Here is a 20,594-nt window from a genome sequence, read left to right on the forward strand (position 1 = left end):
TACATAACGTATCTTTAAGTTTCGTTTTATTCTTAAATTCTAAACTTGCTAGCTGATGACAAAATGCCAGCAGTGTTATGGTTAAAACAAGCTACCCTATATTATCCAAATCGAAACTTTTATTTGACACTGAAATATGCTTTTTTTATTTGGTTTGTTTGAATTGTTTATATCGCCATTTGACTTAAAATTACAGAATATTACACCCTAAATATGTAAGATATTCGGTGATTTTTACAGAAATTCGAAGAAAAATCCGATCTAAAAAACGAAAATGTCAATTCTTCTTCGGTGAATATTACTGAAATTCGAAGAAAAATTAGATCTAAAAAACGAAAATGCCAATTCTTCGATGATTATTATAAAAATTCGAAGGAATATTATACACAATGTATCAAATTACACGAGTTTACGGTTTTCTCGTGACGTAATAAACCTGACCCTGGCTACTCTTTTTGTTTACTAATGCACTGGTATCTTTACTGAACTAAGTTGAATAATTCTGGTTAACTCTAGTCTTAACTAGATCTTATCAAATGTTTAATCTAAAATTACATATAATGGTCTAACCGAATTTATTTACATATAAACCAGTATTTACTTGTTCTGGATCGTTAATGTGTGCACCCCTCGACCCATCAATTACCCATTATACCACTGGTTAGGAATTTCAGACAGATTTCTGACGGAATAAATAATTTACGACCCCTATATCGACCCAACCCCTTTCTGCAGACTACCACATTTCGTTGCGGTGTTGGAATCAACTGTTTAATTTTTTTTTTTTTTTTTTTTTGAATAATCCAAAGAATCATTATAATCAGATTTGTCCGTCAGATAATTACACCGCAAGCTGTTTTTAAACCATTTCAAGATAAACGACTTCAATGATAACCGACTGACACGTTTGCTAAGTCATTCATAATACAATGTATAGGTATTGATATTTCTTGCCATTTAAAATCACAACTTGCCATAAAAATAATAAACCTTTTGATCTATAGTATTTATTCCAAATGTGATGCCATAGCGGATGGCTATTTGAAATACACACTAATCGAGACTACTGTTCGCGACTAGAGTGGACCTATTTGTATAAGTACTAAACATCTTTTCAAATTAGGACGAATATCCCTTAAATTTTGTATTCATTATTGGTGTTGCAGTGTCCTTATGATTTTCTCTCGGTAAGTAAAGAAATATCCCTATTCCACCCTATTTGTATAAATACAAAAATACACTATTAGCTACTTGAATAGAGGGGGTTGGATGGACGAATGGGTCAACTGGCGTGGTTTCGATTCCCCGGTTGTACGTGACAAGGACTAGGGTCGCGCGTCCAACCTCGTGGGTTTTATTGAAATAAAATTAAACCATATGTTAATCCCGAAATGACCTAGTTTGTGTCGAGTGGACGTTAAACACCATTTTTCTCTCTCTCTCGCTAAAGAAAACTACGCGCAAACGAATTATAGAAATAAAATTGAAACATGTGTTAGTCCCGAAATGAACTAGTTTGTTTCGATTGGCGTTAAACTCTAATTCTCTCTCCCGTTTTCCCGATACACGAATTAACTACATATGAAGTGGTATCGGATGTTTTAGGAACCGTAAACTAGTTAATACCCCGCTTAGTTAATATCTCTATACGATTTAATATATCTAGAAGTCTGTAAGGACGTGTTTGATTGAATTTGCTCCTTTGATTTTTATCATTCTGGTCCAGCCCCCAATTATTGACTACATGAATGTAATGAATGCGGTTTTAAAAACATATCAAGCGTCATTTCTTGAATTTCAGTGAAGTAATCGAGATCCCAATACTGTTCAATCAAACACGCCCCTTGGTAAACGTTCAACTGTGTGGTCTATAAACCAAGAGACAGATAGCGTATCGCGCTCAATTTATATACCCGACAGTGAACCAGAAAATAACCAATCAAATACTGGGAGATTGAAACGTCATACATCAGATAAGAAATAAAATGGGTACAGTCCATTTGTGAAGTTATTATTAAGCTAAGTTTCGTCTCTTTCTGTTGGGTATCAATGCGTGTTTTAAGTTCTACCGATCATTGTGGAAATCTTACAATGGTAGCGACGTCATTTCGATTATCAATAAGTAAAATTTTAAAGTTCGTTGGTCTTACTACGGGATTTTCCAACGTTGTTTCCTTTTGTCAGTGGTGCAGGCCGGAGGTCCTGACAAGGACAGCTGCCTAGTCATTCGGATGGGAAGAAAAACGAGGTCCTGTGTATACGTTGGCATGCTCGTATAAGATCCCTTGGCAGTTGGAAGTCGATATAAGAGCACGCCACAGTGCCGCTGCCCGGGCAAAATTTCCCTCGTAGCCCTATAGCCCTAGGCCCTATTGCTGCACACTGTACGGAGTAAACCCGTCTTCATTAGCCAAGTCGGGGCAAAACAGTAGGACGTTAAACCCCATTTCATTCCATTTGCCTTACTACGTTACATCATGAATATAATTGTCTCTTGTACTCATCACCAGCGCCTACTGTTAGACATTTCTCAACAAATATTCTTCATATATCATTTAAAGATACATTATGTAAATTATGTAAGATACATAAATCGCCATGCATAAGGGGGGGGGGAGAGAAAGACTAAAAACAACTTTCGCCCTAGGAATATTTGGCGAGCTGTGTCCATATAATATAGTGATTGTCATCCATAGAACTGTGTTATATTGCTAAATGCCATTTAATGATTGCTGGGGAGTTGCTCTTCTTTACCTGTATGAATTGTTGTATCCAGGGGAATTATTTTGCCCGAATAGTTTACATTTAAAATGGAGAAGGGTAGAATGAAAGAGCCGAAATATTGTGTATACCACGGAAGCACTCTTATGATCCACTGGCAGTAGACCCCAACACACAGTATGGCGTATGTCCGTCTTCGTGCGCCCGGTTGGTGCAGAGAGGTTAAATCCCATCTTATTTTTATTTATTTTGTTGTATGATGCTTTCGAGAGAAAACTGAATCTCAACAGGAAAAAAAACCCAACATTTATTTCATTATTGGTACAAAGAATATTTTCTTTATTTACTGATGTACATGGATATTAATTGTTTTGCTTGTCTTATCCAAAGTGAAGGTCTTCGTCTGATCAGAAATCAGATGACTTTTGTATGTAACCTTGACCTCGTAATCACCATGGAAACCACGAACAGTGAACTGATTTCCGGCTGTAGACAGCTTCCTGGATTCTTTTGTCATCCATTGATTTTCAAACAGATCAAGCACTCTTCGACCAGCAGCTGTTAACTGTAATACGATAATATGGTGATTGCAATTAGAATAATCAACTATTAGTCTTTAACGGATTCCTTTCAAACTTGGCGAGAAGCATTGGAATGAATGAAATCGACTCCGACCGGGATATATTGCGCAAACCATATGGTGAAATATACGGTAATATTTCGATAATACGCCTGAGATGGGGTATATTTTAGAAAGAGGGAGAGAGGGAGAGAGAGAGAAAGGGAGGGGGGGGGCTATTGTCCACTCGACACAAACTTGGTTATTTTTTGTCAAACATATGGTGTAGTTTTATTTTAATAATTCGCTTGCGCGCAGGAGTCTTTAGCACTGGGAGGAAATCGAAAGACCTGGAGAAAATCCACGGGGTTGGACAGGGGACCCTACCCTTGTCACGTACAAGCGGCGAGAAATTAAGACAGCAAAGCCTGATCAGTGCAAAATGACGGGAAATAATCACTCCAAGTTTCTGGGTTAACTCTTCCTTCGACCTGCATGAGGTCTGAGTATAATTTCATAAACGTCGGAGCGCCGATTGTGTATTACTGGTAAATGATAATAACTTACCGTGACGTCATTTCCTACGACTAAAGCACCGCGATCTTTCCTCCAATGGGCTTGATCCCAGAATCCCCAGAAAATGACACCTTCAACAGAGGGATGACCATACATGACCCTTAGAATAGTTTCATACCAATCAGCTCTGAGGTTTTCATCATGTGTCCCAACGTCAAGTTCTGTCACCCAAATTGGTAATCCGGCTTTGGCCAAGGTATTAAGATTCTCCTACAATTGTAACAAAAGTTGTAACTGTAACCGAATACAAAATGAAAATACGTGCCATGGGAAGCAACTCTCCCGCTTCTATTCATGGACTCCGACTATTAATCATTTACCCAGTGCCCTGTCTATGTACAAGCTTGGGTCGGAAACTTCGCCACTTGACTTAATGACAGACCTTGTGATCTAAAGCGCACGCGTTAGACATCTCGACCAACCAATAATCCCAATCTGATTAAAACACAGATCTTATTTCGTTTCGTTTCTTTATAGTTCAAAATTTCGTTTTGTCTTCACAACACTTGGATCTGGAAGAGTTGTTGTATAACAGGTGTTCTAGTTGATGTGAGGAATTAGCCAATGAAACGGTCTGTTACGGCGAGTTCTTGGCATGCTCTGCACGAAACTGTGGGTAAACCCCTAGAAACCTCAACGCTGATTGATTAATCAATGTCTGACGTCATAGGGTCGAAAGCCGCTCGTATAACCACTGACGCCACCGCCCAGTACAACTGGTCAGATCTTTATGTAGTGTAGGCCATCGAAAGTATAAAAAAACGAAACGAAATATAGATCTATATTTTAATCTGATTGCAACCATCCATACCCATTGTCAATGCCCATGTCATCTTCTATTATGTGCTTCAATAAAACGAATGTTTCTGTATCTATCTAATTTAAGTATGTATTGTTATTATTATGTTTCGAAACACGTGATACCATGTCTCTATGGAACATTCCATGTTGGAGAGAGAGAGAGAGAGAGAGAGAGAGAGAAATTGGGTTTAAGGTCCACTCGACACAAACTAGGTCATTTCGGGACTAACATTTAGTTCAATTTTATTTCAATAATTCCCTGGCCTATGGGGTCTTTAGCAGTGGGAGGAAACCGGAGGACCCGGAGAAAACCCACGAAGTTGGACAAGCGAGCCTACTCCTTGTCACGTACACCCAGGGAATCGAAACCATGCCATTTGACTAAATGACAGAGCTTAGGATACAACGCGCATGCGGTAACCATTCCATTCGGCCACCCAACCCCCCATTAGTACAAGGCTAATATAACAAATAAATGAATACCTTTAAGACAGTTGGATTAGGTGCCACGTTCTCTACAAAATGACACTGGACACCTAAACCATACAGATGTACATTGGCTTTCTTAAACTCCAGGGCTTGTTCTAGATAGGGCTGAAATAAACAAATGAATTGGTTTAACGTATTACCTTGCTAGATTAATGAGCTAATGAAATTTTGGCCGGACAGCGGCGTTACGGCCTCCTTTTATATCGAATTCCAACTGTCAATGGATCTTTTATGTGCACGTCAATGTGTATACGGGCCTCGGGTTTTCGTCCCATCCGCAGGACTAGACAGATGTCCATGTCACACCCTCCATACTGCACCCGATGAACTTTCTCGGCCAACACCGGGATCGAACCCGCAACCTCCAGCTTAGTGATCAGCGTCTTACTGACTTAGTCACCGCGGTTCTCCAACCATTCGGCCACCGGGTAGAACTGAATGCTTAATAAACAATCTCGAACGTTCAGTGGTGATCCCTACCCGTTGCGCCACATCCCTTCTGGTTCAAAAACTGTTATCTTAGTTATATAATATATTTAGTAAGTAAATCCATATTTTTCAAACGCTACTTTATTACTATACTGTTCTTTTAAGTTTACTTAATGCCATTATGCTTGGATAATGATAAGTTGATACTTATTGAAACTTCGTGCTTGTGATTGTTTTCCATAATAAAGGTGTTTATCAATTACTAAATGTCACTTCAAGGTTATACCAATCTGATTAAAACACAGATCCTATTTCGTTTCGTGTTTTATAGTTGAAAATGTCGTTTTACTTGTCCTTACTACAATAGGATCTGGAAGAGTTGTTATATAACCCGCGTCGATGTGAAGGATTAGCCAATGAAACGGTCTGTTACGGCGAGTTTTTGGCGTGAGGTGCACGGAACTATGGGTAACCTATGGCGTCATATGGCCAAAGGCCGTTCGTGTGGCCCCTGACGCGACCTTCCACTACATCCGGTCAGACTGTAGAGGCCATCGAAAGTATAAAAATACGAAACGAAATATAGATTTGTATTTTAATCAGATTGGGGTTATACTTACAGCTGTGGAACTGGCCTGGGCAACCACTCCATAATCATTGAGAAATAATTTAACATTAGGGTCTACCTGATGGGCCCAGGTAAACATCTGATGGCTAAAATTTGGATCATTTAATTTATCTTGAAACCAGAAACCATGGAGATTTTCATTGTTTACATCCCAATGTTCTACTCTGTAAAAAACAATTTAAATATACTATAAGCAGTTGGGTGGGGAGGGGGCGTGAAATCACAAGGACTGTCATTGTTTGCATCCCAGTGTTCTACTCTGTAAGAATAATTTCAATTGACAGGTAGACTATAAGTGGTGGAGGGGCGTGAAACCACAAGGTATGTCATTGAGTCATGTGTCGTGGTTTGGATTCCCCGCTTGACTGTGACAAGAAGTAGGGTCGCCTGTCGAACCTCGTGAGTTTTCTCCGGGTCCTCGAGTTTTCTCCCACTGCTAAAAACCCCTGTGCGTAAGTGAATTATTGAAACAAAATTTAACCATATGTTAGTCCCGAAATGACCTAGTCTAGTTGGACGTTATGGCTAATGGTAAGGTGTCATTACTCCACTTGGAACATTTCATACCACGTCTCATTTATTAACGGCGTGTACATACCGGACACACCTTATTCTTTCTTAGGTCAGTTCGAGACGAATGGTCTAACCCGTGGGCGTTAGATCATAAGGTCATTTATTGAGTCACGTGGCGAGGCCTGGTCTGGGGCTTGTAGTCACAATGGTACGTTTTCTCTGGATCTCCCGGGTTCTCCCTATAGCGAAAGACCCATAAGTGCAAGCTTGAAACTCGGCTAGGGTATCAGCTGCTGATCGACTAATGTGAGTGCGCAGTCAAGTTATAGCAAGGCGTGGCACGAATAATTGAATTTGAGTGACGTCGCGATGAACCTATCGGTATGCTTTTTCTACTCTTTTCAGATAGGACGCATGTAAAAGAATTTCTGACAGTTGGAATTCGATATAAGAGTAGGCTGTAGGGCCGCTGTCCTGGCAAGATTTACCTCAAACCACACTGAATGGCGTAAGACCGTCTTCATTAGCCTAATCGGAGCAGAACAGTAGAACGTTAAACCCCATTTCATTTCATTTCATGGCATCGGGATGTGCATGAGGTGTAGAATTATCTGGGCACGTGTCTTCGTCCTTGACCCCTTGAAAGCATGGACACCGGTGTCAATTGTTCTATCAACATAATTTATGTCCCAAGAATGGCAAAACATATTCTCAAACAAATTCAAATATGTTATATATTTACTTACAACCCTTTGGTTTTGGATACAATATTTATAAACCTCTGGTGTACGGTTTGTCTTAGTGTACTTCCTGACATAGTTCGCACCCACGTGGGTACGTATTGTCCTTTAGCCCAAACAATATTATGCGCTCTCATCATTGAGTCATGTGTCGTGGTTTGGATTCCCCGCTTGACTGTGACAAGAAGTAGGGTCGCCTGTCGAACCTCGTGAGTTTTCTCCGGGTCCTCGAGTTTTCTCCCACTGCTAAAAACCCCTGTGCGTAAGTGAATTATTGAAACAAAATTTAACCATATGTTAGTCCCGAAATGACCTAGTCTAGTTGGACGTTATGGCTAATGGTAAGGTGTCATTACTCCACTTGGAACATTTCATACCACGTCTCATTTATTAACGGCGTGTACATACCGGACACACCTTATTCTTTCTTAGGTCAGTTCGAGACGAATGGTCTAACCCGTGGGCGTTAGATCATAAGGTCATTTATTGAGTCACGTGGCGAGGCCTGGTCTGGGGCTTGTAGTCACAATGGTACGTTTTCTCTGGATCTCCCGGGTTCTCCCTATAGCGAAAGACCCATAAGTGCAAGCTTGAAACTCGGCTAGGGTATCAGCTGCTGATCGACTAATGTGAGTGCGCAGTCAAGTTATAGCAAGGCGTGGCACGAATAATTGAATTTGAGTGACGTCGCGATGAACCTATCGGTATGCTTTTTCTACTCTTTTCAGATAGGACGCATGTAAAAGAATTTCTGACAGTTGGAATTCGATATAAGAGTAGGCTGTAGGGCCGCTGTCCTGGCAAGATTTACCTCAAACCACACTGAATGGCGTAAGACCGTCTTCATTAGCCTAATCGGAGCAGAACAGTAGAACGTTAAACCCCATTTCATTTCATTTCATGGCATCGGGATGTGCATGAGGTGTAGAATTATCTGGGCACGTGTCTTCGTCCTTGACCCCTTGAAAGCATGGACACCGGTGTCAATTGTTCTATCAACATAATTTATGTCCCAAGAATGGCAAAACATATTCTCAAACAAATTCAAATATGTTATATATTTACTTACAACCCTTTGGTTTTGGATACAATATTTATAAACCTCTGGTGTACGGTTTGTCTTAGTGTACTTCCTGACATAGTTCGCACCCACGTGGGTACGTATTGTCCTTTAGCCCAAACAATATTATGCGCTCTCATCTTTATTCTGTAATAAAAACAATTTTTGTTAAGTTTAATAATGATTTAGTATAATCGGGCTCAAGGAGTGTAGGATAGCCGACACATCACTCTGGGTTCATGAAGCCGATATTCATGCTATAGAGTCCCCGGATCGAATCCCCGATGCCCTACCCAAGCTATGCATGGGTAAAGTTAGAAACACTATCTTTGTGTATGGTCTTAATATCCTTGCACAGGGACAATATTTGTATGTAATTGGAACAATATGTTATCGGAACAATACTTCTATTTAATCGGAACAATACTTCTATGTAATAGGAACAGTATTTCTATGTAATTGGAACAATATTTCTATTAAATTGGAACAATATTTCTATTAAATTGGAACAATATTTCTACGTATTAGGAACAACTGTAGCTTTGTAACTTGGACATCTGTGATAATATAAAAAATTTATTTGAACAATATCAATGTACACATATGTAGAGTTTTAACAGAATGACAATAAAAGTGGTAGATAAAATGCTAGAAATCAAATCAAACACTCACATGTTTTAAATCAAAACAAGATCTTAAACCTATCTTTTGAGAAATTGTATCCAGATTAATAAAACTATTTGACTGTATGCGGTTTGAGCAAACCTCGGTGGGAGGTATAACAGCGCTATATAAATGTACATATTATTATTTTTATATATTTGATTGCTAAAACCCGTCTGTGTATAAAACACATTTATCCAAATAAATAAAAACAATTTAACTGTATGAATTGTGAGCAAGCCCCGGGGCGAGTAATAACAACGCTTTATAAATGTACATATTATTATTATTATTATTGTATATTAAATTGGTTGCTAAACCGGGTGTTCGATCCCTGCATTGGCCGAGAAAGTTCATCCAGTTTTTCCGGCGTGTTCCCCCTTATCAGTGATGCAGGACGGGGGGCCTGACAAAGACAGCTGTCTAGTCTTTCGGGTGAGACGGAAAATCCGGGTCCCGTGTATACATTGGAATGCACGTAAAAGATCCCTTGGCAGTTCGAATTCGATATAAGAGTAGGCGATAGTGCCGCTGCCCGGGCAAAATTTCCCTCATAGCACACTGTATGGCGTATGCCCGTCTTCATAAGCCCAGTGTAGTAGCAGAACAGTAGGACGTTAAACCCCATTTCATTTCATTTTTTTGATTGCTAAACCGACTATGTATGAAAGTGTGGCCTTCAAATTCGACAAACTGTAAAGCTATGTCATTAATTTGTGTATAATATTTATAGATATGGAATTGGTCCGAAATTGGCCGTTTACAAACAAACCTCGCCCGTAACAAAGTGACAAACGGTCGAATATTCTTAGTGCCACAAAGCACTAGTTCCTCTTGTTTATTATACAGAGTTCCCCCAATAAAAGGTTGTCCCAACTAAAACCCTCAATACTGTGGTTACGATTACAGATACATTATGGGAGATTAGATAAAGAACTGATAGTTCTCACTATACGCCCACATTTTCGAGAGATGGAGAGAAAAAAAAGCTAAAACGAAAATAATTTTTCCTACAATCAAGGTCCATAATTCAGGAAATTACAATTCAATATGCGCAAATATCGACAGGAACCAAGATCTTTGAGTTATAAACTTACATTTCAAGTTTCAACAAAATCGGATAAAAATTGTGACCTCTATAGGGTCCACAACCTTGATATACCATCTTTTTACGCAATTTGAGAACGAGGGGCGGCCATTTTGTCTGTCAGTTTTGGGCCAATTTTCACTAAATTCGAACTCAGTCGTCCTTAGGGTGTAACGGTGATATAATAATACGTTTTTTTAAATCGGATAAAAATTATGACCTCTATGGGGTCCACAAGCTAAAAACGCGATTTTTCGTACAATCAGGGGCCATAATTCAGTAAGTTACGGTCCGATATGCGCGAATATCGAAAGGAACCAAGATCTGTAGGTTATAAACTTACATTTCAAGTTTCAACAAAATCGGATAAAAATTGTAACCTCTATAGGGTCCACAACCTTGATATACCATCTTTTTACGCAATTTGAGAACGAGGGGCGGCCATTTTGTCTGTCAGTTTTGGGCCAATTTTCACTAAATTCGAACTCAGTCGTCCTTAGGGTGTAACGGTGATATAATAATACGTTTTTTTAAATCGGATAAAAATTATGACCTCTATAGGGTCCACAAGCTAAAAACGTGATTTTTCGTACAATCAGGGGCCATCATCCATGAAATTATGTTCCGATATGCGCGAATATTGAAAGGAACCGAGATCTTTGTGTTATAAACTTACATTTCAAGTTTCAACAAAATCGGATAAAAATTGTAACCTCTATAGGGTCCACAACCTTGATATACCATATTTTTACGCTATTTGAGAACGAAGGGCGGCCATTTTATCTGTCAGTTTTTGGCCGATTTTCACGAAATTCGAACTCAGTCGTCCTTAGGGTGTAACGGTGATATTATAATATGATTTTTTAAATCGGATAAAAATTATGACCTCTATAGGGTCCACAAGACAAAAAACGCGTTTTTGCGTACAATCAGGGGCCATAATTCAGGAAGTTGCGGTCTGATATGCGCAAATATCGAAAGGAACCGAGATCTTTGGGTTATAAACTTACATTTCAAGTTTCAACAAAATCGGATAAAAATTGTGACCTCTATAGGGTCCACAACCTTGATATACCATATTTTTACGCTATTTGAGAACGAACGGCGGCCATTTTGTCTGTCAGTTTTGGGCCGATTTTCACGAAATTTGAACTCAACCGTCCTTAGGGTTTAACGGTGATATAATAATACGTTTTTTTAAATCGGATAAAAATTATGACCTCTATAGGGTCCACAAGACAAAAAACGCGTTTTTGCGTACAATCAGGGGCCATAATTCAGGAAGTTGCGGTCTGATATGCGCAAATATCGAAAGGAACCGAGATCTTTGGGTTATAAACTTACATTTCAAGTTTCAACAAAATCGGATAAAAATTGTGACCTCTATAGGGTCCACAACCTTGATATACCATATTTTTACGCTATTTGAGAACGAACGGCGGCCATTTTGTCTGTCAGTTTTGGGCCGATTTTCACGAAATTCGAACTCAACCGTCCTTAGGGTTTAACGGTGATATAATAATACGTTTTTTTAAATCGGATAAAAATTATGACCCTATAGGGTCCACAAGACAAAAAACGCGTTTTTGCGTACAATCAGGGGCCATAATTCAGGAAGTTGCGGTCTGATATGCGCAAATATCGAAAGGAACCGAGATCTTTGGGTTATAAACTTACATTTCAAGTTTCAACAAAATCGGATAAAAATTGTGACCTCTATAGGGTCCACAACCTTGATATACCATATTTTTACGCTATTTGAGAAAGAACGGCGGCCATTTTGTCTGTCAGTTTTGGGCCGATTTTCACGAAATTCGAACTCAACCGTCCTTAGGGTTTAACGGTGATATAATACTACGGTTTTTTAAATCGGATAAAATTATGACCTCTATAGGGGCCACAAGCAAAAAAAAGCGTTTTTGCGTACAATCAGGGGCCATAATTCAGGAAGCTACGGTCCGATATGCGCGAATATCGAAAGGAACCGGGATCTTTGGGTTATAAACTTACATTTCAAGTTTCAACAAAATCGGATAAAAATTGTGACCTCTACAGTGTTCACAAGCCAAAAACGCGATTTTTCGTACAATCAGGGGCCATAATCCATGAAGTTATGGTTCGATAGATGCCAATATCGAAAGGAACCAAGATCTTAGGGTGATAAACCTATATTTCAAGTTTCATTGAAATCGGATAAAAATTGTGACCTGTCGACTGTTCACAAACAATTGTGGACGGACGGACGGACGGACGAACAGGGGCGACGACAATATACGTCCACATGAAAATTTGGGCGTATAAAAACTAGATAATGTAAAGTCAATTTTCTGAAAATTTCAGTCAAATTGATCCACCCTGAACCGAGTATTTAGCGATTGAATTTTGTGCATATCATTGCTAAAGTCGGTAGGATAAAAAAAAAACAGTCTCGATTATCCATTTTTTTTAAAATCAGAAGCAGGAGCCCGGGTTATTAATCCAGTAAATATCGCAGGCTAGTAATGTCTAATTAATAATTTAGATAACATTTCGGGCCTAAAGAAAGACCTGAAAGAGGCAGATTTAGCTCTTGCATAATGTATGTTTAACCTCTCCTATTCTTATCTAGGGTTCTTTATTAATACGCTAAACCATTTGACACCTCCATTGAAAGATGTGTACGGGAAATTTATTGAGATGACTTAAAATCATGAATATTTACCCATGATTCCTCAATGTTTTAATTGTGTTGATGGGTGTGGCATAATCAGCTGCGCCCTAAAACCAAAACCATATACTTAATACAAAAACAATATACCCAAGATTAATGAATAGTTGTAGGATAAAGCACAAGGCTGGGGTTATGCTGGGGAAAGAAAGACTGAAGACAATAACCCGAGAAAAAGAAACACCGAGACCGTTCGTCCGAGGTCTTTCAGTCGAGGTTTTTTTCTGAAGTCTTTCTTCCCCAGCATAACCGAAGTCGAGGACTTTATCTTGCTTATAAACCGTCTATGTTTACATGTACGCAAAATGAGAATATCCCAGAATTCCCATAAGAAAACCCTTACATACCCCGTTACAGGTTTAAAGAAAAACTTTCAGAAGAATAACCCCAAATTCCCCAGTATATATCCAAAGCCGCCCCGACTTTCAAACCGCAAGTTATTTCGGGTCTAAAATATACCCCAAAGATCAAAGAGATTAACCGTTATAGATTTATAAAGCTCTAGACTGTGTCTTTACTGCTTTCGGTGATGGTTGTGATTTCACTTATACCCTCCCTTTCATGCCCTTTCTTGTTCTGGACGATCAATACCCCTCCTTGTCTCGATAGAGCTCTATTGGTACCCTTACTCTCGGAAAGGGACTTCATGCCTTTAATCTCGGAAAGCTCTTTTCATATATCGAATATTATGCTCACAACCATGACTGGCCTCCCTGAGGAAACATTTGTCAGCGATATCACCCTCGGTTGTAGCGGACGTTGCCTTATCTAGTTAATCGTACAATATTCAATCACTAACGTCATTTTAAATATTTGTTCAGATCATGTGTTCAATACGTTGTTAGAAGGATTTGCCTCATACAACAGTATTTACACTGTCGCGACTCACCTTTGAGTATATTGGGTTCAATCACAATCTGATTAAAATACAGATCTATATTTCGTTTCGTTTTTTTTTATACTTTCGATGGCCTACACAACATGAAGATCTGACCGGTTGTAGTGGAAGGTCGCGTTAGAGGTACGAGTGGTTTTTGATCTATGACTTCAGACATTTGATTAACCAATCAGCGTGCACCTTACGCCAAAACGCGCCATAACAGACTGTTTCATTGGCTAATCCCTCACATCACCCAGAACGCGGGTTATATAACAACTCATCCACATCCTAGTGTAGTAAAAGACAAGTAAAACAAAATTTTGAACTATAAAAAAACAAAACGAAATTTTGAACTATAAAAAAACAAAACGAAATTTTGATATAAAAAAACAAAACGAAATTTTGAACTATAAAAAAACAAAACGAAATTTTGAACTATAAAAAACAAAACGAAATAGGATATGTGTTTTAATTATTTTGGGTTCAATCAAGGCTAATTGTATCATTTGATTATATTAGTATTTACCTGCTTGGGTTCAATCAAGTCCCATTTTAAGGCATTTTCTAGAACACCCCAGTTAAAATGCTGATGTATGAAATCTCTGTATTTAGAGTTACCATGGTTATAGAGACCCATATTTATAGCTGTACCAAACGGAAAGGCCTTCTTCTTCTGTGTTATCTGAAATAAAATTATTTGTGAATTAAAATGATATGGGTTTAACGTCCTATTTTTCTATCTACTACAACTGGACCAATGAAGACGGCATTAGTTAAAAGATGGTGTTCAGTGAGAAAGACGCTGGTACACTAAAAAGGAGGTCCGTGGTGCGATCCAGGTGATGGCCTCGAAAGTTACTTTGGATATTCCACCCTGGTTTCCTCGGGTCAGTGGTGTTTAACGTCCTACTGTTCTTCTCCGACTGGGCTAATGAAGACGGGCATACACCATACAGTGTGCTATGATTGAAATTTTGCCTGGGCAGCGGCACTGGCCTACTCTTATATCGAATTCCAACTGTCAAGGGATCTTTTGCGTGCATGCAAATGTATACATGGGACCTCGGTTTTTCGTCCCATCCGAACGACTAGACAGCTGTTCTTTTCAGTCACTCCGTCTTGCGTCACTGACTAAGGGAAATCACTTCGGGATATCCCGATGAACTGTCTCGGGTCTTTATCAAGCCAATTATGAAACAATATATTGTGTTAGTTACCTGGATATTAACTTGTGATTTATCTATACCAGCATCACTAGTCACCCTATTAATATAGAAACCATCAATTGTAAACTATTTATCTAATATACTATAAGCAATCAATTATAAACTTTTGGTTGGTGCCCGGTGGGATGGGATTACCGGAACCGGTGGTACTCCGAATGCCGAAAATCGATTATTTGCGCAGTCAGTTTTCCTGGTCGGAAGTACTCCGAATGCAGTAAAGGGGTTATTTACGGTGTATTACCCGAGCGTTTGCAGACTGCTTGTTGTACTATAACTGACCGTTCTGAAATCACATCGCCTAAACGGTATTCGGCCACCTTAATCCTCTTGCAAGGGGAGATAACTATATGCGACTTACTTGAAGTGGATATCGGACTTCCTATGTGATTCTATATAATTATCCGATTCCTTTCTCCAGTTAGTATCTAGTTGTATAGGAACAATAGATGCTGTGTCTACTATATATTCTATACCAGCTTTAGGTCCTTGATAATACAAGTTGGCCGTCTTTATAGCTACAAAATTCAAAATTGCAATACGAAACTAACCGGGTTAATAAAAATGGAGGAAAATGGTGTCCGAGTGAGTAGGACACAAACTAGGTCATTTCGGGACTAACATATGGTTCAGTTTTATTTCAATAATTCTCTTTTGCGTTGGGATCTTTAGCAGTGGGAGGAAACGGGGAGACCCAGAGAAACCCCACGCAGTTGGACAGGCGACCCTATACCTTGTCACGTACGACCGGGGAATCGAACCATTCGCCCCTCCCATACAATGTGTGGTACCAGGTGTTCTAACAAGAGTAAGTCTAACCTCGTCATGTAATACGCGACATTTTGTTTATCTTCTGAAATAACACACAACGTTTTGTTCACCATGTCCGAGCTTTGGTAACCATACACGAAGTTATGTTAATCTCGTCAATAAATACATGGCGTTTTGTCAACCACGAACAATGACACAAAGGATCTATTTATTATTAGTCCGAAATGAATACAAACCAAATGTAGATTTTTAGAGTAATTAGACCAGTGATTCTCAACCAGTGTGCCGCGAAATCTTCCTAGGTGTGCCGAGAAATTTTGAACGGCACACTAAGAAAATGCGAAAAACCACGTGATCCCAATTGAGTATTCACCGTTGTTCATAGCTGTGTTTTTCTTTATTTAGTTTGAGTCATTCTAGCTGTCTATGACTAGTCTCTGTCTACAGTTGTATGCCGACTGACTTACCATGTTTTTATTTTGCAAAATTAAAATATTTTTGATATATATTTAGCCAGGTGTGCGATTTTCATGCGTTCCAATGTGTGCCGTTAGCAAGAAAAGGTTGAGAACCACTGAATGAAACAAAGCGACTAATCCTTCACAATGTTTGTCTTAAGAAAAGTGAAAAACACTCCCAAATCATCAAAAAAGGTATTGGCACACGGCAAATGAAATGAAATGGGGTTAAACGTCCTACTGTTCTGCTCCGACTGGGCTTATGAAGACGGCAATTGAAACATTTTAACGTATACTTACCTTTCTTTGGAACATTAAAGATACTTTCAACTAAAACGAATCCATCTTTACTCGAGATTCTGGGATATGACGCTAGAGACATATACGTTTTACTGTTGTCTGAAAGTTATAATATGAGAATATTGGTCATTGTTATATAATCTTTGAGCAAAGAATCCCTCTGCAGGTAAATAAATAAAACAAAGAATCCATGAATGAGATTGTGTTTAATTGCACGTCAACACAACGTGAAGTACAATTTTAACATCTCGGTTGCCTGTTCTCGAGCAATCCATTCTATGTTTACTGTACCTCGACAACAACGAACATAGAAGACAACCCACTGTCTATCTTTTAAGCAAATATCTCGCATTTGTAGGTTGATATGGAGCCGACCTGTCTTAGTAGCTGGGGTTAACACCACAAAAAAGGTGTTCGCGGCAAAATTTACCAAACCCTGCCAATTACGCCGAGCATTAGGTGGATAGTAAATGATATGGAGCCGACCTGTCTTAGTAGCTGGGGTTAACACCACAGACAGGTCTTTGTGGCGAAATTTACCAAAACTTGCCAATTACGCCAAGCATTAAGGGGACAGTAAGTGATCTGGAGCCGACATGTCTTAGTAGCTGGGGTTAACACCACTTAAAGGTCTTTCTGGCGAAATTTACCAAACCTTGCCAATTACGCCAAGCATTAGGGGGATAGTAAATGGAACGCGACAAAGGAAATCGATGATCAGATCAAAATAAAAAAAGACCCTGTCGTATAAATCAGGACCAAAGAAAACTGGATAAAGCACACGAAAAATAAATCAGATTTGTTAGTTTGAATAAGACTAATTTACCAGTAAAAGTTATAGCTACTTCTAATTCTATATATTGTCCCATTTCACCTGGTATATCATTCAACATTTTCACGTAACTTGATATTTTATAAGTCTTTTTAGGGTCCAAATAGGGAAGGTCTTGGCCCGGTCCCTGCCAATACTGAGTTCTACAAATAAAAATGGTCATCATAATTTGTGCAAACAGCAAGCAACCCTTTGGTGTATTCTGTATTGTCATACTTAATAGATAAAATCAATCTGATTAAAACACAGATCTTATTTCGTTTCGTTTTTTATAGTTCAAAATTTCGTTTTACTTGTCTTTACTACATTAGGATCTGGAAGAGTTGTTATATAACCCGTGTTCTGGATGATGTGAGGGATTAGCCAATGAAACCGTCTGTTACGGCGAGTTTTGGCGTTGGGTGCATGCAACTGTGTGATAGAAACATCAACGCAGATTGGTTAATTAAATGTCTGACGTCATAGGGTCAAAAGAGGCTCGTATGACCCATGACGCGACCTTCCACCACAACCGGTATTAAAAAAAACGAAACGAAATATAGATCTGTATTTTAATCAGATTGAGATAAAATCTTTAAACTGTATGAATGAAATTGAGTTTTCTGGCACATATTAAAATTTTAAATGGCATAAGTGTCCGATTTATTTCTGTTTTCCAAGTGACAAGCATGCCACATTCCATGTCGATCGTACATGCATTCGGGGAGCCTTAGGCTTTTTCTAAGAGCGTCGTGCCCTTTTAAAAGGGGAGCCTTAGGCTTTTTCTAAGAGCGCTACACCCATGAAGAAGAACATCAACAACAAGATATAGTTTCTATAAGTATCTTCTCTAATGTTTGAACAGCTGGTCCGGTCATTTACCCGTAGCTATCGCTACTTCCAGGAACTATTTTACTTGCAAGTAGATTTCACTCGATGTGCCCGTGTTAACGGGTTTATTCGGCAATATAAATATTTGAAGTCTGGCGTTTATTTCTCGTTTTTCCTTAATGACGAATAATAGAATCTGTAAACAGTGGCTGTCTTATCACGTTAAACGTACTAAGCAGATTAGAAATCGAATCTATGAATGGGGTGGGGTGGGGTCAAGTATATCCTCTTGCTTACCTGCCGGACACCTTTAAGGCGTGGTTCCCCGTATGTCTAATATTAGTCAATTCACAATGAAAACCATAACAATGCCATCCATCCATACTTTCATAGTCGCCATTCTTTAACAAGTTCTGACTTGAGCAGCCAGATAACAACAGGGCGAGACCCACCAATAACAGCATCATAACACCGTCTAACAAAGAAATAAAATGGTGGTTGACTTCATTTCTGCAAAACCCCGGATATTTTACGTTGATCGTAAAGGTCCGGCATTTTAAAACCAAACAATTTAATCGGAGGGCAAAATCCACAGGGCGAATTTGACTCAATGGTACATAAAGGGGTAGTAGATGTTTCGGAAATGGGAAGTACAACCGGTCTCGTGAAGCACATCCGTCACGAGTCAGATGAATATATCTCGACCTTTCCTTTTTTGTGTTCCTTCGAATACACCAGTATATCTCAAGTGCGAGCCAGGATGTTCTTACCCCTTTCAGAACACCTGGTAACAATTTCCATCGGTTAGGATTTTGAATTACTGTTTATTATTACAGAGTCGAAATTTCGTCCATTAATAAATGTCGGTAGTAAATTGTGTTCTATAGAATTTTTTCATGTGTATTTCCAGTTGATAAAGATTAGAATTCTAGTGAAACGGTAATAATTGTAATCTTTCAGGGGCATTTAGTGAGAGAAAGAAAGAGAGAGAGGGGGAGGGGGTGCTTAACGTCCAATCGACACAAACTAGGTCATTTTGGGACTAACATATGGTTCAATTTTATTTCAATAATTTGCTTGTCTTTAACAGTGGGAGGAAACCCACGAGGTTGGACAGGCGACCCGTCTCCTTGTCACGTACAACCGGGGATTCGAAACCCCGCAGACCTTATGAAACAGCGCGCACGTGATAACCATTCTCCCCCCCCCCACACACACACACACACACACACCAGGCATTTAATAAATGGATAGAGCAATAAACTATAACACATACACATATGGAAGAAAAATTACTGCTTGAAAACGTTGAGAGAACTGTTTCGAAACGTCGCCTCAATAAATGAGTAATTGTTCTTCCATAAATATGTGTTATAGTCTATTAGTAAGAATGGTATTCCGTGTAATTATGACCTGTATAGTTCCAGTTCAATTACTAAATATCTTATAAACAATTTTATTAGGATCGATTGTGCTTGAATTTTTTAAGATTTAGGATGAACCTAACAAATCTCTGATAACAATAGACACATACATATCTTATCTACGATAAGGGTATGCTGACGACAACAGATTTAGGTCAAGGATATGCCTTTTAGGCGGAAGCCGTGGTTTTTAACTGCATGCAAGAACAATGTCTATTCGTTAAGATGGGATAGCAAACCGAGGTCACATGTACACATAAAAGAATCCTGGGTGATGCTAATTGTTGGCCGGTTGGGGAGGTTCGGGGATTTCCGACGTTAATATAAACCGAAGTTGAGTCCAGAATGGCCGCATTATGTAAATGAGTATTTTGGGGAATACTAACCCTTTAAAAAGGGGTAAAAGGTAAATTGGATCCAGGCCCAGTCTTCTAAAACGGGTTAGGGTTAGGGTTGGTATTCCCCAAAATACTCATTTATGGGAATGGATTCGGCAATCACCGGAAATTCCCGAACCTCCCCCAACTGGCTTACACTTTGTATCACCCAAGAATCCTTGTCGGATGGAAACCAATTGCTACCCGGCACAAACCCCCACCCCACCCAATAGCACACTGCATAAAGTTAAACCCAATTCCTTTCTTTTATTTTCAGCAAGCAGAATCGGCTAGATTAGTTGGATCAGTCATTAAATTTCGAAACGAACTCCGTTGCCTTTGCGAAAACGATTTTCAAAAAATGGAAATTCAAAGGTTACCTATAAATCATTGGTTGGTTAGAGAAGACAGTATAGTGACCTTACCTCGATAGGAAACACGTTAAAATAGATAAGCTAAACCCATAAACCTACTTTATATAGACCGGCATTTATCTTTATTCACAGGTATGGTTTTATTTATCGAATTGTATTGTTTAAAGCGGTA

The 20,594-nt window shown here is 39.0% G+C and overlaps 1 protein-coding gene across 1 annotated transcript; it reads right to left on the reverse strand.

The window, feature by feature from the left end:
* Positions 1-3,064: 3,064 nt before the first annotated feature.
* LOC126821353 (uncharacterized) lies at positions 3,065-18,718 on the reverse strand. Its single transcript, XM_056101050.1, has 12 exons — positions 18,545-18,718; positions 17,432-17,580; positions 16,606-16,704; positions 15,438-15,594; positions 15,071-15,116; positions 14,380-14,535; positions 12,968-13,023; positions 8,526-8,663; positions 6,196-6,367; positions 5,141-5,251; positions 3,848-4,066; positions 3,065-3,286 (listed from the first exon to the last, which is right to left on the reverse strand). The coding sequence occupies exons 1-12, from the start codon at positions 18,712-18,714 to the stop codon at positions 3,065-3,067; spliced, it is 1,695 nt and encodes a 564-aa protein (XP_055957025.1). The 5' UTR covers positions 18,715-18,718.
* Between the last annotated feature and the right edge of the window lie 1,876 nt (positions 18,719-20,594).

This window comes from Patella vulgata, chromosome 5 (genome assembly GCF_932274485.2).
Source record: "Patella vulgata chromosome 5, xgPatVulg1.2, whole genome shotgun sequence".
Taxonomy (NCBI): Eukaryota; Metazoa; Mollusca; class Gastropoda; family Patellidae; genus Patella; species Patella vulgata.

Coding starts and splice junctions, on each gene's coding strand:
- LOC126821353 (XM_056101050.1), bottom strand. CDS start 18,714: ATGATGCTGTTATTGGTGGGTCTCGCCCTGTTGTTATCTGGCTGCTCA. Junction 15,595..16,605: donor CTTTAATGTTCCAAAGAAAG/GTAAGTATACGT, acceptor TGAATTTTGTAG/CTATAAAGACGGCCAACTTG. Junction 8,664..12,967: donor AAAACATTGAGGAATCATGG/GTAAATATTCAT, acceptor TTTTTATTACAG/AATAAAGATGAGAGCGCATA.